Genomic DNA, 21,512 nt, shown 5'->3' on the forward strand with positions numbered 1-21,512 from the left:
ATTTTTAGCACACCAAAGACAATTAGGAAGAGACAAGAAAAAAAATAGATCAATGTCAATTTTTTTTTTGAACAGTCAATTCTTTCTACAAATGTTCATTTATCTTATAAATAGCGTTGTGAATGATGTAAATATTACAACTAGTAGTTTGTAAAAACTTGAGGTATCAACTACGAAAGACCATCAATACATGTTGCGAAATTAATATATTTCAAAAGTGTGCTTTGACGAAACATGAAACTGTTGTGATATATATATAAACGAGAGTTTATGATCGCCATTGGCGAACGTACCTTATCATTATTAAGACGTAATCGTTACACATTACTTTTTTTTAGTGCAGTAGCACAACTGTACGACAATGTTGGTCATATCTAGTTCGATATCTTGTATATACAATGCAATGAAAAATCATTATCGAGAACTACTCGAACTGGATCTTGTGTAACGACGGTGTCGATGTCGAGGGTTCCCCGGTGGACTTCGCGATCGAGTTCTTATCCTGCGCCTCGGTGGTCGCGGGCTTCTACGGCGATTCATGAGCGGCGAACGTCTGCGATAACGTGGCGGGGTGTTTCTACCACCGCCTCCCCATCGTGGTGGCGCGCGCCTACCCATGCCCGGCGACATGCGGCGCATCGGCAACGGTCGGGGCTTCGGCAATAATACTGGAGCAGCCGTGATTTCTTGGCCGTCTATTTGCCCTGTGAACAGGTCGACGCGAGATGCGTTAGCATGACAATAAAATGGTCCAAGTACGAAATCGATATGACGTATAAATCGCGTTTTACCTCCGTCCATGTGTTTCATCGCGTTTTCGGCTTCATCCGCTGTTTCGAATTCGACATAGGCAAATCCCCTACCCTGATTGGGATGAAGCTTATCCAAAGAGTAGTCAACCATCTTTATTTGACCATACGCGGAAAATATCTCTATGACATGATCTTTGGTGACGTTCCGTGTTAGATGGCCGATGTGTATTTTTGTTGGCCTAGGAATCGGCGAACGCTCTCTACGCTTCCTACGTGGGGAGGGAGATCTGCAAAATTAAGAAAATGATTATTAACTTGATAATTAATTATAAGCAAGGAAAGATTAGAGCCAATTTTGTAACAAATACAATACCTGGATCGTGCTTTTTGTTTAGCTTTTTCGGGAACAGCATTATTTCCTTTCTTTCTCTCTTTATCGCGATCCCTATCCTTGTCCCTATCCCTTTCCCTTTCTCTTTCTTTATCCCTCTCCTTCTCCTTATTGTCATGTCTTCGCGAGGCATCGACGCTTTTGCTACGACTTCTCTTTCTCCCTCGCTCCCTGGAACTGGCTGAAGAACTAGCAGAACTACTAGATGAACTACTGGAAGAGGAGCTTGATCTAGAACTGCTGCCACTGCTAGAGCTTGAAGATCCTGAACTGCTATCTGATGAGCTATCGAATATATTTTCACATATATGAATTAATAAAATACAATTCAAAATATTGGATAGCTTAATGTTAGAACAATCGGTCATCGAACGAAAGGTCTAGGTTTAACTTTTAGTTACGCAAGAACTCTTGAATATGAAAAAATATTCCATTGCGATGAAAACACATAAACATGAGCAAATTGAACATTATTAACCAACGTGATAACCAAGATGGAATCAAATAATTGTAAACCCAAGATTTAACCCTCCATCTGTATACAGGGGTCTACGGCGTCCGAGTCAAAATGATATCGCTCATAACTGTAAAGCTTGCAAGCCTGCCAGAAAATATTATACAAACGATGTTTATCGAAGTGACTATAAAATCGTCGACTATGGCTACGGTCAACGTGACGCTACAAATGCTTTGGAGCGTTCTTCTTCTCTTTCTTTCTTCATTGAAAGAAAAGAGAAGAGGAATGCTTCGAAGCATTTGTAGCGTTACATTGACCGTAGCCTTATAACGTACAAATGTTTTGTATTTTTTTTTTCAGATTTTAAATATTTTAAGGTAGGGAAAGAAAGCGTTGAATGTGATAGACCCACGTATTACACTCCAAGTGCAAAAAAAAACATATACAGACAGAAGGGTTAATAACGTTTTTATTATCGTTTGTGATGTATTACCCACCTAGATCCACTGCTGGAAGAAGATGCCGCCCGTTTCTTCCGTTCCTTCTCTCTGCCTCTCTCCTTCTTGTTCTCCTTATCCGTAGCTTCGGAGTCGCTCTTACCCGTGCTGTCCTTTCGGCTCCGTGCCCTGAATAACAAAACAGCGGGCGTGAAAGGGAGAAAAATAAAGGGTTAAAATCCAAACAAAATTTTCCACAACCGTCGATTTCGCGTAACGTGACACGGTTACTCACATGATTGTTGTTGAAAGAACCTCCTGACCGCACTCACGGGATAAAGGATTTCAGCTCCGCGACGAAGCCGGATGGTACGCCGGACTGTATGCCGCGGGAGCACGCCAGTAATGGCGGACTACCGGAACACGAAGCCGACGTTACGACGTTTTGTCGCAAGTAACGCGCCCACCGCGCTCGAAACGACGTTGGTCGGGAGAGAACGTCCAGACGAAGACTCGACCGTGTGACGCTGCCGAATTATTTTATTAAAACATCCTTGGCGCGCGTAAGAACGAACGATACATCCACCGTGGGACCGTCGTGGCATTGGCACAACTGATGTCGTCGGTGTCGTCACTATCGTCCAAATTCACCATCCGGCGTAGAATCCGGCGCCATCCAACGCGCCAACTACCGCGCGAGACGTCATTGGGTCTGTTCGCGTTGCTTGCACTTTTTGCACTCAGCATCTTCGCTTTCTCTCTCTCCAACGGCCGAATATATATTTATCTCATTTCAAGTGCAAAAATGTTTGGGGATTTCAAGCAACGCGAACAAGCTTATTGGATGCATTCAGCGGGAAAAGCAGCTTAGTGATTCTTTATTATGATTGATTTCTATACACTTAGATCCGGAAAAGAACCGAAGGCAGGAGCCAATCATATTGAAGAATCACTAAGCTAATAATTGGTTGATCTGTTTATGCATTTGTACTGCATTTTATAATATTCTTATATATATTTATACATCTTGTTTTTTGTTCTTTTTCTTAATTGTACGTTATGTTTAATTATTATTTCTAATTCCGATTCTCCTCTAATATTATTAGTATTTATTCTTATTCCTAATAAAAAAATATATAGTAAAAATAAACTAATGATTTTAATGATAATGATTTAATAATGATCTAATTTTATGATTTTATTAATGATTTCTTTTTAGAAAAAATCATATATATTTTTAGAAAGAAGTAAAGAGGTGTAGCAAGTGTAGAAAGTAGACATTCGCAAACTTTTTCTGATAGGTTTCAGAACGCAGCAATGCAAATGATATCGATGTTCCAACTTATATTGAAGAAAAATATTTTATCTTTTTGTTCGCGAATATGCAAGCTATACATTATCGTGAATCTGATGCATATATATATACAATAATAAAAGAAAGTAATATAATAAATAATTTCTGTTTTATTATATGACTCTTTTCCGACATGGTTTATTGTTTATTGATCGTTATGTCACATTTGTTAACGAATTATATCTTCTCATTGAATTTATATATTTCTCAGAATGAATACAGTCTTTTTACAAAATATAACATTTGTTTTTCTACCTTCCTTTGTTTTGGTTAATACGGAAAAGGAAGCAAGTAGTTTACTTCCGGTTTAGTAGTTACGTGATTGGACGTTAGGTCTCTCAATTGTTGCAATCACTTTTGAACGTGATACAGCTTAGCGATGTTTGTGCATGTTTGTTGCAAATTTAAGTGACTACCAGAGCGTATAAGAAGTTGATTGGTTTATTTGTTTGATTTGTTATTTTATCCTGCACTTTTGATTCCATTCAAGTTTGGTCGAGTTCGAGTAACATGACATCCACAATGAGACCTCAAACTCCTATCAAACTTTCACCAAGGAATCCTGGTGATGTGTATCCTCATGATTTACAATTGTATCAGAACGTTCCGTTTGGAGAGGTAACGTTGAACGAGCTGGAAGAAATCTGTGAAACACGCCTGAAAGGTTAATTTAAATTCCACACTTTAGTTTTATTTATTTATGTTATTTATGTGTTTATATAGTGTTAATTTGTTCCTATATTTAATTAATGTGTTTTTAATTAATGTGTCATAGTTCTCTCTTTGGTGGAACGTATCCACTTAAAAAAACTAACAATGTCAGTGTCACAACGCAAAGCTGCCTTGGTTGAGAAATTGCGCGAAGAAGGAATGGACAAATTTGCAACATTAGTTGATAGCCCTGGATGTAGATCACACACTGACATGGATATATGTGCCAGAAGAAACGATCATATATCTCACCTTATATTAAGATCCGTAGTTGCTTTCAATAGGTTCAAGAAACACTGGTTTTTAAAGCAAGAAGCTAGGCTGTTCAAGTGGAGATTTTCTTCATTAGACAATGAAGGGGTCAGACAGTTCATGTGCGTTAACAACTTTGTCTTTACACCGGTTGGTTATTGCTTGTTGCAACACTTTAGATTTAATGTTCCTCATATATTGGATCAATTAATTCTCAGTTGTTTCCAGATTAGCCAGAGCGAAAAGGAAGATATCAGGGAATATCTTCGAATATCTTCTCCACATGTTAGCGACATTGACAACACACAGTTTTACAGGATACCTTTTTCTCATGTAGCCAGTTTAATTAAAAAACGTAAGGTTTTCATTATGCAAGGCGAAGCTTTTATAACTGAACAAGAAATGGCATTCGTGTTTGTGTCGCACTTTAGGAGAATTCTCATATCGGGTTTCGAAGTAAGTATGAACATGATGAACGTGAATTTATCAACTGTTACTGTTTTCTACTTTATCATTACATTGCCAGATTGCACGCGAAGCTAGAGCCAATTTGTACAATGATGAAAGGTTCACTCGCATCTTTGCCAATTTAGAAAATGTTATTCATACTGAGAGTACCATACTGGTACAGGAACCAGAGATACTGCAATACGTTTCGCTTAATAAGTTGGATATGGTAAACATACGTTGCTTACTTAATATTTAATCATGAATTTTGTATAACTAATAATGTGAGTTTTTTTTTATCTTACAAGACGTACATGCCCAAACTTCGTAATAATACCACTATTTGCTGTTTGCCTATAGCTTGCAGAAACCTCTTATCCTCTCTGTATGAGAGTGCTCCATAGAGTGCTGAAGAAGACTCATCATCTTACACATGGTGGTAGAATACAGTACGGTTTGTTCCTGAAGGGCATAGGCATCTCTTTCTCCGACTCAATGACTTTTTGGAAAGGTGAATTCATGAAAAAAATGGACGAAGCTACATTTATCAAAGAAAAACATAGTTATAACATAAGATTTAACTATGGGCTGGAAGGTAGTCGACGAGATTATCAGCCTTACACATGTCAAAAAATTATGGAGTCGGGCGTTGGACCTAGAGATAATCACGGATGCCCTTTTAAACACATGTTGCATGATATACTTGAAGATGAACTTACTGATTGCGGGTTTAACGCGTTGGGTAAGCATCAAAATATTTAATTTATACAATCATAATGTGAATTCTTTTGTCTGTTAACTAATTTACTAAACCAGAGAGATCAAAGATAGTGGAATTGTCCAAGGACGGTCAATATTCTGCAGCATGTAACAAGTGTTATGAAATTAAACATGATTGTTTAAACGACACTTTGTTTAAACATCCAAACATATATTTTAATGAGAGTGTGAAACATCGCATTTCAGATCATTATGGTGAGATTTATTTCGTTATTTTTTGTGTATCAAACAATTTACTATTTTATATAAAATTTAAAGTTACATTAAAATTAAACATCTAGATCCGGAAACAGGAGATGCATATTAATCATTATACAAAATGAGAATATTGGAGAAGTCAGAGCTGTTAGGACCGTTGCGAGTTATATTTAATATCATCAACAGAATGTATAACGTTGTTTACACAGATCCCTGATTGTAAATATATATATATGTATGTATATAAATGCTAATTTATTTAAAACTAAAATATTGAATATTCTCAAAATATTTCTCAAGACGGATAAGCAATTGACACACTGACTTAGCTAATTTCATCTTGCTAATAACTTATCAGAATTAATAAGTTTTCAGCAATTTTTCGATTTAAAATCAGATTATTTTTACTTTAGTTGCCAATATAATATGAATGAGTAATAAGCATTTCTTAACACTGAAAAGAATAGTTGTTTCCAATTTCAAAGTTAATTTAATTAGTAGTTTTAGTTAATTTTAATAACTCATATTTAAATGGCTAATATAATTAAATTTATGAAGCGTAATATGTGAAACATTGTAAAAACACGTGCGTTGATGTTGGATACATCTTCATGCAGTATTTTTGTTTAATTGAGATGTAGACACTTTAATTTGAATAAAATATTTCTTTTTTTTTACAAATTCAAAAACGCGTTTAGTCCATCGATAACGTGACCTTTTCTCTTTTTCTTCAACAAAATAATAGGCTTAATAGAAAAACAAAAAACGTCACATCAAAAAATATTACCACGATACAACACAGTATAATTTACTATGTTTCATGATTTTTATTCTGTAGATTGCTGCGACGATACGTAAGTACCGAATGATATATGTATGTACATTTAAGTGATAGAAGTAACGAGCAATATTTATGTACAAATACACCGAATTATAAACACTTAACACTCGCCATACCTTACGCATTATTACCTTAGTCAATTCGTAACGTTGTACCGTTGTCTCATTAAATGCTATTTTAAGCAAGACTACACGATTGAATAGTACGGGGAAATTTTTGGCACAGTTTGTTATATCTTAATAGAAACAAAAAATGAATCTGTTAAAACGAAACCTAAATGTAGCTTATCAAGAGACACGGAAGAAATGCTTATAATCCTCGTTATATAACATTTGTGTCTGTAGTCAAGCAGTCGTTATACCAAATGCATAAATTTTTGCTTCAATCTAAAAAATATTCGATGTTTGACGTCAAAATGATATGTGTCGTGTAACACTAAGTCGATTCCAGTCGTGAATCGAGTGCGTACGCAAAATTCAATTAATATCGCGTTGCAGCCTGTTAGCAATGTAATTATAGCCGATAATTATTGGCTTCCTATACACATACACCACAGAGAAACTATCATGCAATTTCAAAAGCGGGATGTATATCACAAATTTAACAGCAGCGATGGATGCAGCAATGGATTTATGCAATGCGTATATTACAATTCTCTTTCTTCTTTTTTTTTAACAAAATCAAAATAGTTTTTATTTTTTTACGTCTGCGTATATATTATGAACAGCCATCCCTGTATACATTTGAGAAAACTAGAACTGTACTTTCCACTCTTCTGAAAATGCATTCTTCTCATTCGCACGTTAATTTTTTATACACTCATACCTTTTTCTCTTTCACATTCTTTTCTGCGTGTGAACCCTTTATATAGAAATAAAATATGTTAGTGGGCACATCGATAAAATCATCATTTATAACAAACAAGTCAAATTATAAAGTCTTATATTTTTTTTATCATTTACGTATAAATATTGTTAAATATGTATATTAAAAATTTGCTACATATTCCACGATTATTTTACACAGATTTGTTATTCTATCCCGATAATGACTTAAGTTGGTTAAGTAACTCCTTTTTTTTTTCATTTTCACAATGGACTTCTCTGGTATCCGAAGAGTTAATAAGGATGTAATCAAGTAATCCCTAGTATTTTTCTCATTTATCAAATCATGCACCTTATCGGCAATTGAGATATGAACAAGAAAAAAAAAGAGAGAAAGAAAAGGATGACGTTGGATTAACATTGTATTCTATAGGAGGATGAGTCACGGTGTCATTGTATAAAAATCTAAACTGACCTTAAACGTGTACTAAAAAATATAATTGCTTCTGTCAAGCGAGAGGACCGATTATCGGCGATGGTTCCAATAAAGGTCAACCTCTGTGCGCTCGGGATATACTTTCGTTGACGCCTCCGTGACTCATTAATTCGGATCGTCAGTCGGACCGAACGCTGTTAATTCTCGACGTAACGAACATGCTTTGCTGCTACGCACATGGAATCTATTTTTCATTAACAACGACTAAATGATATTACTAATACGACAGGACATTCGTGTGCCGTTGATACATCTTGTAAAATGCAAGTTCTATACTGTCGTACCGTAAGATTCCACTGCCGAAGGAAGAATTAGAGAAATAAGGATTCGTTGTGCATTTACTGCTTCGTGTAAATTCACAACGTATTAAATGCGTCGACGGACCGACCTCCTCGCCGAGAATGAATGCTATGTACTGTCAATCGCGATATGATTCTCGCGCGCGAGCGCACACACACATCACTGATGGCGATTTCTCAAGTACGCACACTGCGTGTATCCTGATTGCTGTGGCAAGTCCAATATGTATCCTGATTACTGTGGCAAGTTCAATGCTCATGTATTCGTAAGAATAATCCCATGGCGATAAACGAAACTGAAGAACCAGCCGCGGTTTACGTTTACTGCCCACGTGCAGTGTTAAACGCGCGTAACTGCATCGATCGCGGAAGAATTCAGACGGATATCTCGTAAACGGCATACATCCTTTCCTCGTTGGAACGTAAGACGTGCAGACTACTCGGCGGCTCTCGTAGAATCTCCGTCCAGCCGCAGGATGGTGCGGAGACCGGAAAGGTGGGCTATACGGATATTTCATAGTTCATATCGTATACGCTCGCGCGGTCCGGTGTCGGTGTGGTCGGTCTCTGTGACCTCGGATCGTTGGGCGCCGAAACCATCTCCATAGAGTCGGTCATCTCCAGGGCTCTGACAAAGGACATCGGTCGACGCCGGGCGTCTCCCGAGGTCGGTGTGGTCGGTGTTGCCATCGTGGTCGCTTTCCGCTTGACCTGCGGCGACTGGTGCGGTTGATGCGGCGGGAAGACGGGCACTCCACCCCTCATGGCTGGATGATACGCCGCCCTAGGAGCGTTCGTCGTGTATTGCGACTGCTGAGTTGGACTCGTGGGATTGGAGCGATAGTAGTCGTACGGCGGGGGCGGTCGATGGGAGGGCGATTGATGCGGCGCCCCGCTCACCGCTCCACCAGGGGGTGGACCTGGATAGCTGCCGGGTGAGTTGTCCTTCCACATGTAAACACCGCGCTGCGGCGAACCTGCCAGTTCGCGTATGTTGTCGACCGTGTTGTTGGTTCTCGAATACGGATGATCGGTGCCCTGTCGCACGAGCTCGCTCTCCGACAGGAAACGCCGCTGCGGGCTGTAGCCAGTAATGACGGTACCGGGAACGCCGACTCCCGTATTGTTTCCCTGCTGTATATCGTAATACATCGGCGCTTCGTTCACACCTATGAAATCTGGCCGACGAACCTGCGTCGGTGTACCCGGGTTTGATCTGTAACAGACACAGCGAATCTTAGATCCCCCGAGATCCTCCGCGGCGCAAGATGCTTTCGATAACTCGACAAATGCACAGTACAGTGAACCAAGATGAATATGCGAGTGCTTGAGCATTGTAGCCATACAAATACGGCTCTGGCGAGACATACAGGAGAGAGAGCAGCGCATCATTCCTGTTAAGAAATTAGCATCTATTCAAGAAACATAAAAGATAGCGAACCTAAGAAATGTATGTGTAGCAGTGTCTCGTGTAATGTGTGTATGTTGTGTGTGTGTCTTATGTGTATATATTTTTACAACCATGTTTTTCTATATATACAAAGATATATATATGCAAGAAAGCATAATTGTAAACTACGGTATGTCCTCGTAGGATGAAGTTCGTGTTTACCTGCAGTAGGTTGCAACATGATGGTAGAAAGCAGCTCCTTGCAGTTACCACCCCCTGCAGTGGGACACAAACTTATCTATATACCATATATCTTGTAATATGTACATGCAGAGAGACTAATCCTCTACAATATTTATTGTAAGCTACATTGCGTAATTTTCCTTTTTGACACGTTCCTTCGTCCTCCGGAAGGTGAGAACAGTGGTGACAGAAGAGGAGGAGAAAGAAGAGCAAGAGTGAGGTGTTTGACAGTGAGGGACAGGAGATCTTGACAAAACAGGCCGACATCATATCGAAGGGTAGCAAAAAGGATATCATATAGAGGTATATCGTTCACTTTGTATTGGCAGCGTGCTTAAGAGATGCATTGTAACTATTACTAGTGTGGCGCTTCCCTCTTGCTCTCTACATTGAGATAATTTTGTGCAATGTGAAAATCGCGATATATATATAGTTAAATATAATAAATCTGAAATTGTATTTAAGTATTCGAATAAGAATCGACCAAATGTTAGCACTCAAATTAATTGGATTATCAATATTTCATTATTTTTGTATTACGTGTAAATGTGTTTACATTAGAAGATATTTTTCTTTTTTATCGAGCTAATATATTCTTTGATTTTTCTTTCGGTAATGCATAAGTATGATGTACCTTCGTATAGGGCTGGATATGGCAAGCGGAGTAGGTACTCCAATAGCTTTGATACGTTGTTGCATCGTCGGGCTGGCGCCACCCTGACGCTGAGGGATTGTGGCGGGCGAACCACTCGTTTCCGGCGATAACGGGTCGGGAGTGTGACTTCGAGATCCGTTCATCCCTCTGTGAATATGATGTACATAAGTATCGCGCCAGAGCGTTTCGCGCGTTGAAAATCGTTGTTACATTTATCCGCAAGTACCTCGGCCTTGGATGTGGACTGCCTCTAGGATAATGTATTGGATGGCGAAGCTGCGACGGCGGAGGATGCCTGGGAGATTCGTTGTTCTCCACAGGTGGCAGGAAGAAATTGCTTTTGGAACCGTGTCTTTGCAACGGTGGCGTAGGTTCGCAGTCCGCAGACTGAGACGCCGTCGGTTCCATGTCTGTATCCGATCCATCTCGTCCAGGAGATAACTGTAAAGAGGAATCAATGATGTTATCAATCACGTCAGAGAAACAATTTCAAATATATTATATTTCTCTCTGTAATATACATTACATATATTTCCTATGAATATTAGGATATCAGTTTGGATCAATGGGATATGCATAAACCGTAGGAAAAAATCAGTAAAGGCATCTTAGGACTCTGAATTGAACGGTACTGATAGATGAGGTATCATCGCTGCAACTCATACTCTACAGATGTAGTGAAAAAGACGTAAATATATGTATTAATTAATTTCTATAGTAAAATTTCTATACTAGATATACTACGAAGCTAAGGAATTGCATACACAACTGTTTACATTGTTTACAATTACTGTAATAGTGTGGTACAACTATGTCGCTAGCCATGCTGTACATGCTTGAAAATTGCGTATAAGTAGAAGAGTGTTTATAGAAGAATGCTTCAGATATAGGCTTCGTCCAAAATTTGTCTAATAATTGTGCTAGTGAATAGTAAAAAAGGATACAAATCATAATAACAATACAAGCTCCAGATTCCGAATTGAAGTCACGTTGTTTACAAAGTAAGATAAGCGAGACTGCGCTAGCTCTTACCTTATTGTAAGCATTTGAACTGGCATTTCTAACACCATTGCTGCTATCCATGTAGGTCTTTACCTGGTTCTCACTGCCTATAGTAGATATCTCTGACGCACACGCTCCACGTCGCTTCCCTGAATACTTATCAGGCTTAAGTAAGCTGCAAATCACAGAGAAAATTCATTATAACAAAATAACTTCTGCGTACAGTATTAATTTTACAATACCTTGGCTCCTTGCAATACCTTGGGTATTGTGGTCCGAATTGTGTGTAACAGCAGTTGCGCAGACAACCACGAGAAAAAGGATTGTAGCCTCCGTTAAATTTGCCTGTTACCTGTTCGTTCGTGGTACGTCCTCTGGAGACGAGGACTACGTGAAAGCCGGTCAGTCCAAAGATTGGAATGAATAAGAGCATTACCACTCCCATGAGGATGAGACTGTGCGAAAATTAAGGATCTTACAAAATCGACAATGGAAATCGACGTAATCCTTACAACTGTGCGGCCTGTATTTTACGAGTATTTTGGATATAATTCTTCTACGTAAAGGATACGCAACAATGGTATTAACTTCGCTCAACTGTTCTTTATGCTCCAGTAAGTAATATAGACAGAACCCAAATATACTGGTCATATGACAACTGAGCGACAGAAGAAAAAAGAAGAAGTATCTGTAGTTCCTCCTACCAATGCAGTTATTTACCCACGGGCAGTGATGGTCGAATGTCTAAAAATATAGAGGTTTGTTAAGGTACCCTTTCCTAATTTGTTCCCAACAAACGTTTGACAAGAGGAAACAGACGTACCTCGATACAATGATTGCAGACACTGCAATGTGAGCAACGTGGAGGTCGATAAAACTTGCAGGTGACGCACCACTTCATGCGCACGGTGATGCCGTTGATCTCCACGCTCTTGTACAACGGAGCACGGAAGTCATCCTCCCGGTCTTCGTCAGGAGGCGCTTTAACGAAAAATAATCATTACACTCCGTATCCGTGACTCGTCGTCGTAAAGTGGAGTAAGTATAAATATCTCGTGTGTGTCAAGTTACCTTTTGGTATAACACCGGGATCCATAAACGTCGCCAGGGAGAAGTTGATCACTACGAAGAAGGTGATGACTCCTTGCAGAGCCGGTACCCACAAGCCCAAGTGAGAGACATAGTAATTCGAGCATCTGCGAAACGAAACACGTAAGATTCAGCGGCGAGATTCTCCGAGAAAGCGAGGAGGAGCTCCGTCTCGACGAGAGCAGGCGGCGGAGGAGAGGCGGAGAGAGAGGAGGAGAGAGAAGAGAGAAAGAGAGAGAGAGAGAGAAAGACAACTTACGGGAAGATGAAGAAGAGCGCCGTGGTGACGAGTAGGACCGTCCACGCGAACGTAGCTGGCAGATACCTCGTCTTCACATCGCATTTCGGCATTCTGCACGCTCCCGCTCTTCCGGTGGCACACACGATCAGCGCGAGTCACTAACGGACAGGATTTCTGCTAGCAGGAAACATGGCCGCGTCCATCGCGAGCTCGGCTCACTTGCGACACGTACGTGCTGCGGCGAGGGCGGCCGCGCATTCTAGCTGCCGTTCCGTTCCGGGGCGTCGCGCGCCACGATTCGGGAGTCCTCCCCGGTTCCCGGCCCTCACTCGCGCGTCATCCCGGATCCCGGCCGCGCGGAAACGTCGGCGTCGGCGGCGCTCTATCAATATTTAAAGGGCCAGCTCGCGGGTATACGGAGTTATCCGAGAGCGACGAGCACACCACCACGGTGACATACATATATAGCGCGCAACGCGCATCTCGCTCCCTCGCTCCTGCAGAATCTCGAGTCTCGCGCTGCAGCGCGCGTGTCAATCCCCCCCCTTCCCTTGCCCCCCTTCCCTTTTTGCTCCGTGTGCTCCGTGTATTTTGCCCCTGCGCTTTCCTATACTGCGAGTATTCCACCAGATCGGATCGACGGCAACTTCAGGCCGCGTTTGACGTTTGCGCTTTGCGCCTTCCCGATTGCGTCTATTTATTGCAATAAATATATTTATATATTATATTAGGCCAATTCCTTTTAGTGACACAAGTCGACACAAGTGTCGTTCTGTCTTTGTTATTCATTGAATGCCAAGAAGGATAGAACGATGTTTGTGTCGACTTGTGTCACTAAAAAGAATTGGCACGTTATAATGTTTATGCATTTATTTATTTTTTATTGTATTCATTATTATTTTTCCCCTTCATATACATATATATCGTAGATGGTAAAATCTGAGAAGAAATATACTCTTATAATAATAATAATAATAATAATAATCTAAAAAGAATGCAGTATTGAATACGTTGAATTAATAGCCTCATCTTCTAATCGCAGATCGGACATTAAAATCTATAAACAGAGATATCGAGTATCGATGTTGTTTACAATGCGAATACTGTTCTGTCGAGTATCGATAAGGGCGCTCGAGCACGCTCGAGCTATATAACGAGTCCGAGCAGTGCAACAATGAAGTTTTCTTCTAAATTTTCTTTGGCGAGACTATTACTGACACTTTCAAGTTTAACGCAATTCTCTTAAAGCGCAACACAAAAATCGCATACGTACGTATTTATTAACGGATGAAAACGTTTTTAAAACGGATGAAAAGGCTGATCTTTTCGAAATGGCGCGAAAAAGGGCAATAAATCGCAAAGTTCGCAGAAGTGACGTCCGCGCGAGACGCGGCTGCGATTAGTCGCGGTATGTACACGTGACAGACTCACGTGGCCGACGTCACTTCCGTTTCGCGGGTAAAATCGCACGGAGTGAAGGCACGGAGCAATGTTTTCAAGTGCCGGTTACTCGTCGTAGGACGTGGGACGTCGGCCGATCTTTGGAAAAATATATATCTGCTGCAGCTGTGACGCTTTGGGGCGGCAACATGCACGTGCTCAAGCGCGGTAATTTAAGATAATTTGTACAAACGCACTCGCACCCGCCGCGATTCGACGTATCCTCGCGCAAAACTGTCTTTACTGCGTTTACCGCGATCTGTCCCCTCTTTAAGATTAACGTCTCTCTTTGTTGTCAGATGGACGTAAGGAACCTGTGCATTTCGACGAGATAACTGCGAGAATCGAGGCGCTATGTTACGGTCTGGACGAGTCTGTGGATCCAGTAAGCGTTCGCACACATGTTACCTTTCTAACTGAAACAGAAAGGGAATCTGATCCTTTATCGCTGTTCTTTTTTACTTAATTTTGCATTAATGTTTTCTTGAAAGTCAAGTTTAGCATAACTTACCCAAGATCGTTGAGAGAAATGCATTGTTATACTTTCCTTTTGCAGCCTGCAATCGCACATCGAGTTATAACCAATTTGTGCTCGGGAGTAACAACAAGCGAATTGGATAACTTTGCTGCTGAAACTGCGGTGACTATGATCAATCAACATCCGGATTACGCAATTTTAGCAGCCAGAATAGCCATATCAAATTTGCAAAAGGAGACAAAGGAGGCCTTTAGTGGTGAGATGTCACAAGCGTTGATATTACATTGGCTGTGGTCCGATTCACGCTCGTAAGGATCATTCTTTGTTGCACATCGAATATCAAACAAAAATAAAGCGATGCTTTCAGCGCTGTGAGCGTGAATCGGACCGCAGCCCATGTTTGCTAATATATAATTTGTTATTAATACCTCGTTTATCTTACAGAGGTGATAGCTGATTTGTATCATGCGAAAAACTCAGTCACGAATCAACGCCTGCCTTTAATCAGCGAGGAATATTATAAAATTATCCAGAGCAACGCAGAGAAATTGAATTCCGCGATAGTATATGATAGAGATTTTAATTACACTTATTCCACGTTTAAAATGCTTGAGAGCAATCACTTAATGAAACTGAATGGAAAGGTCGTTGAACGACCGCAGCACATGTTGATGCGAGTTGCTGTAGGTATTTACGGCGAAGATATCGATAAAGTTATTGAAACTTACAATTTTATGTCTAAACAATATTTTGTACACGCTGCACAAACGATAGATGCCGCATGTACCGTTACGCAACAAATGGCTAGGTAATTGCTTTCACTAATGATCCATTGGGCGCGGTGTAACGTGTTATTAAATAAACGATATTTTTACAGCTCATTCTCATTGACAATGTCTAGCGATAGCATTGATGGAATTTTGGATACGTTAGAAAGATTTGCCGTTCTTTGTCATCATAATGGCGAGATAGGATTCAATGTGCATTGCATTCGGGCAAAGAACACGCCTATAAGAGGCACAGGAGGCGTATCAAACGGATTGGTGCCTATGTTAAAAGCGTACAATACGTCCATTGCGACTGTCTCCAAAAATGGCAAAAATGAAGGACCGATTACTGTATATTTAGAACCATGGCATGCCGATATTTATGAGTTCTTAGATCTGAAAAGGAGTATTGGTTATTATCTTCTACTGTTATCTTTTTCATCTCTTGATAAAGGAACACATACAAATATATTTCTAAACAATTCTAGGCGAAGAGCAATTGAGGGCTAAAGGTATGTGCTACGGATTGTGGACTCCAGATTTATTCATGAAACGTGTTTTTCATAATAAGGATTGGAGCCTAATGTGCCCACATGAATGCCCTGGATTAGTTGAAGCTTGGGGTGATGAATTTGAAAAACTGTATACTAGGTCATTATATTTCCAATATTTAAAACTACATGGAGTTTATATAATTTATGAATAAAATGTATGTTTTTTCATATTTTTAGATATGAAAAGGAAGGACGTTTTCGAAGACAAGTTAAGGCTAGGGAGTTGTGGCTTCTCATCACTCAGATACAATTTGAGACAGGAGTGCCATATATAGTTTATAAAGATCATTGTAATCGCAAAACAAATCATCAGAATTTGGGTACAATTAAATGCGGTAGTTTCTCAACCGAAATAGTCCAATATTCAAGTTCCGATGAAGTTGCCACGTGTAATACAGCTTCAATCGCTGTCAACATGTTTGTGAATTCTACTAAGAGAACTTTCGACTTTTATAAACTTAAGGAAGTGGTGAAAATCGTCACCCACAATTTGGATAAAATGATTGACGTCAATTTTTATCCTCTCCCAGAGGCAAAATTGTCGTCTAATAAACATAGATCTATCGGTAAGCTATTTGCAACGTAATTCACGTACTATACATTGCTTTTTCTTTAACTTATTTTTAAAACTTCAGGTATCGGTGTACAAGGATTAGCGGATGCGTTTATTTTAATGAGATATCCGTTTGAAAGCAAAGAAGCTAGTGAACTCAACGTCCAAATTTTTGAGACTCTTTATTATGGCGCTCTAGAAGCTAGTTGTGAGATAGCTATAGAGAAAGGCCCTTATGAGTCATATGAGGGCAGTCCAATCAGTAAAGGTGTAAGTAATCACGAAAATCATTATTCTATTATCTGCTAATTTGTTGGAAGTTATTTACATCTAAAACATGCAAATTTTTTTTATAGATCCTCCAGTACGAAATGTGGGATATGGAAAACAAGGAAAAACCAACAAATTTATGGGATTGGGATATTTTAAAGGCAAAAGTTGCCAATCATGGAGTGCGCAATTCTTTGTTAATAGCGCAAATGTATGTTCCGTTTATGGCACAAATGTTAGAAACCAACATATCAGTCGAGCCGTACACGAGCAACATATATACGATATATGCATTATCAAAACAGTATCCGGTTGTCAAACCACATTTGCTACAAGATCTGGTTGAGAGGGATCTTTGGGATGAGAACATGTGTAATAAAATCATTAATAATGGCGGATCTATACAAGTAAATATTCATTATTTAATTTAACTACGTTATAATGTGATTTTATTATATTACATAAATATTTACGAAATAGATATAATGTACGTTTTATAAGTAAACTGGCTCTCTCGTTTGCAGAACATTGAAGACATGCCCGAGGATTTAAAGCAGCTTTACAAAACGGTTTGGGAAATGCCACAACAGACTATTTTTGATATGGCAGCTTCTCGTGGACGTTTTATCGATCAGTCGCAATGTTTAAATATTCACATGGTTGATCCATTAGACAAGCTTACATCCGTACATTATTATGCTTGGAATGTCGTAAGTTTAAAGTGTATTTTGAGATGGCATATAAATTTAATGTTAAATATGTATTTTTATTTGCAGGGTTTGAAATCTAGCGTGTACCGTCTCGTAAGTAACAGCGATAACATGACATAGACAAGATAAAATTAAACATTTTGTTCAAATACAAAATGTATATCCAAAAACAAAGTAATAACAGAATGCAGAAATCCACATTAAAATAAAAGTGAATATTTTTTTTAACAAAATATAAAAATTGTATTTTTATTTTGAAATTCGTAGAAAATAATATTCTTAAGAAAAAAGTAAAAAAAAAAATTATAAAATAAGCAATAAGGAAAATGTAGAAACATGTAAAATAAAAAAACATTCTGGAAGAATGCGTTCCTTTAATTATATAATTATTAATTTTACCATAATATCTCCTCTACACTCTTACACTTTCTTTTGTATTATAAATTAGACATTACTATAACTTTAGAACAGTATTCATGGTATACAAGTCCAATCTTAAATGTTAAATTATAGAATAAAAGGTTCACCCTGTTTTATTACTATAGCATCTTATAATAAACTCAAGACGATTTTAAATATATAAGATAGTATCGGGAAAATTGTTCTTACAGTTTGCAATACAAGTTAAATCATTTCTGTATACTTCCTCATTAATAATGTTTTTCAATTCCTTATTCGCCGTATCTTCCTTTACTACTTATTAATCAATGTAGAAATTTTTCTTTTATCATCAATTTATTATGTATTACATATTTTTATTAATTTATGAGTTTTCCTATTATATTAACAAATTTAATTTTGTTTGCATTCTTGTCACGGACCTTGACTAATGCTACATTTGAATGTGGCGCGATGTTTCGGACTAAAATTTGATTGGCTGTCTTATTCTTCGGCCGCCATTGCGCAATGCTACACCTGTCTTGACGAGGAGCAAGAGTTATTAGGTTAGCTCACTCAGATGTCTAATCTTGTAAACATAATTTTATTGAAGCTATCTTTAAAATGAAGACCTCACGAACCAAGAAAGCTCGAAAAATTCTTGGATTTTATGTAAACAATTACAAGTTTCGTCAACCATTTCAAATCCTCATTGACGGCACATTTGCATTTGCGGCATTACAGGTTAGTTATACATCTTTTTATTATTATCTTTCTGTTTGTTATCAATTTTCACAACGTTCAGTTTACCTTATCCATCATATTTGTACCTTATTATACTTTGCAGAACAAATTCAACATACAGGAACAGCTTGCAAAGTACTTCCAATCCGAGATAAAGCTGCTGACAACGGCGTGCATCATCTCGGAAACCGAGAAACTTGGTGTATTCTCTTCAACAGTTAACGGCGCCACGCAAATAGTGAAGCAGTACGCTGTACACCGATGTGGACATGAGAAGAAACCAATAAGCGGCTCAAAATGTTTACAATCTATGATAGGGAAAGACAATAGTGCAAGGTACATTTCTATATGCATTGTCTGACGGTACATATACCCAAGAGAGTAAGAGAAAATCAATTTTTCAATTTTTATGTTATATTGTTTAAATCTTAGGCCAGTATTCATAGTCAGATCTTATATACAAGATCTGACTATGAATATCGACCTTGGATATTTCCATATTCCCTAAAAATTCAAATCTGTCAATGAAATGACAAAACGATAATCGTTTTTGTGAACTAAACGCACGTGGATCTTTCATGTTTACCGTAATCAATGTGCGGACAACAGTTATTTGTGTGCTCTCGAGTTTTTATGTTGAAACATCTAGAAAACTGTCCTTAGAAGGTTTAATGTGTGTTCAAAATCCAGTAATAAAAAAATAAGAGTTTTCTTCTATTGTACATCAAATGTATTGTAAACTAAACTGTTTATTTTGGAATCAGAGTAAAATATTTTTTATTCTTATTTCGATGAGTTTGTCACATTTTTCAAGAAAATCTCATTCAGCTGATATATACAAAAGATTATCTCTTATTTTCGTCATTTTAAGTTTATATACCGTTTTAAACATATAATGCTAATAAACAATTGATTTGACATATAAGCATCAAGAATAATATCCATTATATAATAAAAAAAAGTAATGTTTTTTTATATAAAACTGTGCTTGTTACAGATATATCGTTGCAACGCAAGATCGTGAGCTTCAGGATAAGTTGAGGATAATTCCAGGAGTTCCTGTAATTTATTTGCATGGAAAAGCACCCACTCTATACTCTCCTTCAGAGACAAGTCGCAAACACGCTGAAGCTACGAAGAAAGGTTTAGGAATGACTACATGGGAGAAAGAAAATGTAAAGGTATTGCGAAAGCAAGCAGGATTAGAAGAGAAGGAGAGTAAAATGAAGAAGAAGAGGAAAAAGGGAGGACCAAATCCACTTAGCTGTTTGAAAAAAAAGAAAAAACCGGAAACAATAATATTGAACAAAAGTAGTACAAAGTCTGGTAAAGTCAGGAAAAGAAAAATTAAAATAGCGTCACACGTTAAAGAGGCTTTACTAACAGAACTGAAGAGTGAATGTAGGACATAGAATTGTATGTATGTAAAATTTGAATGTGCAAATTGTAAACATGTATTCTGTGAATATAATATAAAAATAAAATCGTTAAAAATCGGGATTTGAGAGAACAAAGTACTTTTTTGCACATTGAATTAATATTTTTTGTTGAGAAATAAAAATAATAAAGTACTTAAAATACTTTAATATATATAGATGTATATAAAGTTTTAATAAGCTTCAAGTATTTAGATATATCATAGTTCTTATGGTCATGTTAAACATGAAATGTTTAGTATTTCTATAAAAGAATCTTTCATAATTCTATAGCTATAGTATCAATAAAAACTTTAGTTTTAAATGACTGAAATGTTTCTTATTTAATAAAAATAATTTACAATGTTTGCTTTTATTAACGAAAAAATAATAAGGTGCGCTGTTTTAAATTAAGATTGATATCATTTAAATAAGAAAATATAGTGACTAACAAAAATAAGTAACAAAAAGCTCTCACTTCAGAAAAAAGTGTATATTACATCCTTCAGTACGATATTAAATAACGTTGTATAATGTTATTTTCCTAGAATATCTTAACATACAGTTGAACACATGAATCTGGAATTAGGAACTTCTACATATCGAAAGTATAAAAATGTTGGAAAATAAACTTTTTGCTGTAGGTGGCACAGTATTATTTACAGCCTTTGTTTAAGAACTTTCAGACAATGTGTAAAACTATATTATCATAAGTATACATTTATAAGATAATCAGAGTTGAATAGTGGCAGATCTATATTCTCGGAGGATAATATTTCTAGTTCTCAAGAAAAATTTACCTTACAAATATAACGAATATTTATATATTTTAATAAAGTTCATATAAAAGTTAGAACTGTTAAAAATGTATACATATAAATTTATTACCCACACATATGTATATATAAATATAAATATACATGTATATATATATATATATATATTATATATATATTATATATATATATATATATATATATTATATATATATTATATATATTTATAAATATATATAGATATTTTTTATATGTGTATGTATACATACATAAAATTAAACGTGAATGACATTTAAAAAAAATTAATTGTTGCAATGAAAAAAACGAGAAATTTAACATAGAAAATTTGAAGTTAAAAAGCTGAAGATATTCTAATTTATTCAAGACACGACCTTGACGTATGAGGGCTCTTTGGCATATCAAGGTCCTATAATTTTCAAGCTTATAAGTAGATCTACCACTACATATAGTTAAACAACGTAATCTTTCTATTAGGTACAAATATTTGAACTTGATCATAGAAGTAAAATAATTCCAACTTTACCTCATTCAGTTGAATATTACAATT

At 37.4% G+C, this 21,512-nt stretch overlaps 5 protein-coding genes and 1 long non-coding RNA gene across 12 annotated transcripts in view; 3 read left to right on the forward strand and 3 right to left on the reverse strand.

Moving 5' to 3' along the window:
• LOC139808885 (ribonucleoside-diphosphate reductase large subunit-like) overlaps positions 1-17,839 on the forward strand; it is a 79,096-nt gene extending 61,257 nt beyond the window's left edge. Inside the window, exons 1-12 of one of the 4 annotated variants that reach the window (XM_071771386.1) lie at positions 12,450-12,567; positions 13,902-14,467; positions 14,599-14,684; positions 14,856-15,033; positions 15,222-15,585; positions 15,655-15,956; positions 16,033-16,195; positions 16,276-16,664; positions 16,734-16,921; positions 17,008-17,328; positions 17,446-17,631; positions 17,698-17,839. In XM_071771386.1, coding sequence (XP_071627487.1) covers positions 14,449-14,467; positions 14,599-14,684; positions 14,856-15,033; positions 15,222-15,585; positions 15,655-15,956; positions 16,033-16,195; positions 16,276-16,664; positions 16,734-16,921; positions 17,008-17,328; positions 17,446-17,631; positions 17,698-17,751 — 2,250 coding nt within the window. In that variant the 5' untranslated portion in view covers positions 12,450-12,567; positions 13,902-14,448 and the 3' untranslated portion in view covers positions 17,752-17,839. Of the gene's footprint in view, positions 1-12,447; positions 12,568-13,192; positions 13,311-13,901; positions 14,468-14,598; positions 14,685-14,855; positions 15,034-15,221; positions 15,586-15,654; positions 15,957-16,032; positions 16,196-16,275; positions 16,665-16,733; positions 16,922-17,007; positions 17,329-17,445 lie in introns of those variants that run through there. The other 3 variants (XM_071771382.1, XM_071771383.1, XM_071771385.1) reach the window with 3 other exon arrangements.
• Positions 188-2,685, reverse strand: LOC139808895 (uncharacterized). Its single transcript, XM_071771406.1, has 5 exons — positions 2,333-2,685; positions 2,098-2,226; positions 1,126-1,428; positions 792-1,039; positions 188-704 (listed from the first exon to the last, which is right to left on the reverse strand). Coding segments are annotated over exons 1-5 (972 nt in total). The 5' UTR covers positions 2,335-2,685; the 3' UTR covers positions 188-414.
• LOC139808890 (DNA primase large subunit) lies at positions 3,560-6,460 on the forward strand. Of its 3 annotated transcripts, none has more exons than XM_071771399.1 (7): positions 3,560-4,055; positions 4,167-4,504; positions 4,583-4,810; positions 4,881-5,030; positions 5,162-5,312; positions 5,397-5,543; positions 5,618-6,460. In XM_071771399.1, exons 1-7 carry the CDS (start codon positions 3,902-3,904, stop codon positions 5,860-5,862), a joined length of 1,413 nt encoding a protein of 470 aa, XP_071627500.1. In that variant the 5' UTR covers positions 3,560-3,901; the 3' UTR covers positions 5,863-6,460. The 3 variants fall into 3 exon arrangements, with proteins under 3 accessions (XP_071627500.1, XP_071627498.1, XP_071627499.1); XM_071771398.1 differs by having other exon boundaries at positions 3,561-4,055; positions 5,162-5,543; positions 5,618-5,776; positions 5,863-6,460; XM_071771397.1 differs by having other exon boundaries at positions 5,162-5,543.
• On the reverse strand, positions 7,546-13,285 carry Zdhhc8 (zinc finger DHHC-type containing 8). Of its 2 annotated transcripts, none has more exons than XM_071771387.1 (9): positions 12,878-13,285; positions 12,601-12,725; positions 12,353-12,510; positions 12,101-12,273; positions 11,772-11,984; positions 11,560-11,704; positions 10,754-10,968; positions 10,507-10,674; positions 7,546-9,455 (listed from the first exon to the last, which is right to left on the reverse strand). In XM_071771387.1, the coding sequence occupies exons 1-9, from the start codon at positions 12,967-12,969 to the stop codon at positions 8,741-8,743; spliced, it is 2,004 nt and encodes a 667-aa protein (XP_071627488.1). In that variant the 5' UTR covers positions 12,970-13,285; the 3' UTR covers positions 7,546-8,740. The 2 variants fall into 2 exon arrangements, with proteins under 2 accessions (XP_071627488.1, XP_071627489.1); XM_071771388.1 differs by having other exon boundaries at positions 11,790-11,984; positions 12,878-13,283.
• LOC139808905 (uncharacterized) lies at positions 17,354-18,976 on the reverse strand. Its single transcript, XR_011730970.1, has 2 exons — positions 18,840-18,976; positions 17,354-18,550 (listed from the first exon to the last, which is right to left on the reverse strand). It is a non-coding gene; the product is annotated as an uncharacterized lncRNA (long non-coding RNA).
• LOC139808896 (rRNA-processing protein UTP23 homolog) lies at positions 18,474-20,811 on the forward strand. Its single transcript, XM_071771407.1, has 3 exons — positions 18,474-18,753; positions 18,857-19,089; positions 19,751-20,811. Exons 1-3 carry the CDS (start codon positions 18,634-18,636, stop codon positions 20,163-20,165), a joined length of 768 nt encoding a protein of 255 aa, XP_071627508.1. The 5' UTR covers positions 18,474-18,633; the 3' UTR covers positions 20,166-20,811.
• The last annotated feature ends 701 nt before the right edge of the window (positions 20,812-21,512 follow it).

This window comes from Temnothorax longispinosus, chromosome 2, assembly GCF_030848805.1.
Source record: "Temnothorax longispinosus isolate EJ_2023e chromosome 2, Tlon_JGU_v1, whole genome shotgun sequence".
Lineage (NCBI taxonomy): Eukaryota > Metazoa > Arthropoda > Insecta > Hymenoptera > Formicidae > Temnothorax > Temnothorax longispinosus.

Excerpts from the sequence above, each read along its gene's own strand:
- LOC139808895 (XM_071771406.1), bottom strand. Across the intron at positions 1,429-2,097 it reads TCTTCCAGCAGTGGATCTAG|CTCATCAGATAGCAGTTCAG; the intron begins GTGGGTAATACA and ends TATATTCGATAG. Across the intron at positions 1,040-1,125 it reads AAACAAAAAGCACGATCCAG|ATCTCCCTCCCCACGTAGGA; the intron begins GTATTGTATTTG and ends TTAATTTTGCAG.
- LOC139808890 (XM_071771397.1), top strand. The coding sequence starts at position 3,902 with ATGACATCCACAATGAGACCTCAAACTCCTATCAAACTTTCACCAAGG. Across the intron at positions 4,056-4,166 it reads CTGTGAAACACGCCTGAAAG|TTCTCTCTTTGGTGGAACGT; the intron begins GTTAATTTAAAT and ends AATGTGTCATAG. Across the intron at positions 5,544-5,617 it reads TTGCGGGTTTAACGCGTTGG|AGAGATCAAAGATAGTGGAA; the intron begins GTAAGCATCAAA and ends TTACTAAACCAG.
- Zdhhc8 (XM_071771387.1), bottom strand. The coding sequence starts at position 12,969 with ATGCCGAAATGCGATGTGAAGACGAGGTATCTGCCAGCTACGTTCGCG. Across the intron at positions 12,726-12,877 it reads GCGCTCTTCTTCATCTTCCC|ATGCTCGAATTACTATGTCT; the intron begins GTAAGTTGTCTT and ends TTCGTTTCGCAG. Across the intron at positions 10,969-11,559 it reads GTTCAAATGCTTACAATAAG|TTATCTCCTGGACGAGATGG; the intron begins GTAAGAGCTAGC and ends TCCTCTTTACAG.
- LOC139808896 (XM_071771407.1), top strand. The coding sequence starts at position 18,634 with ATGAAGACCTCACGAACCAAGAAAGCTCGAAAAATTCTTGGATTTTAT. Across the intron at positions 18,754-18,856 it reads TTGCATTTGCGGCATTACAG|AACAAATTCAACATACAGGA; the intron begins GTTAGTTATACA and ends TATACTTTGCAG. Across the intron at positions 19,090-19,750 it reads GGGAAAGACAATAGTGCAAG|ATATATCGTTGCAACGCAAG; the intron begins GTACATTTCTAT and ends TGCTTGTTACAG.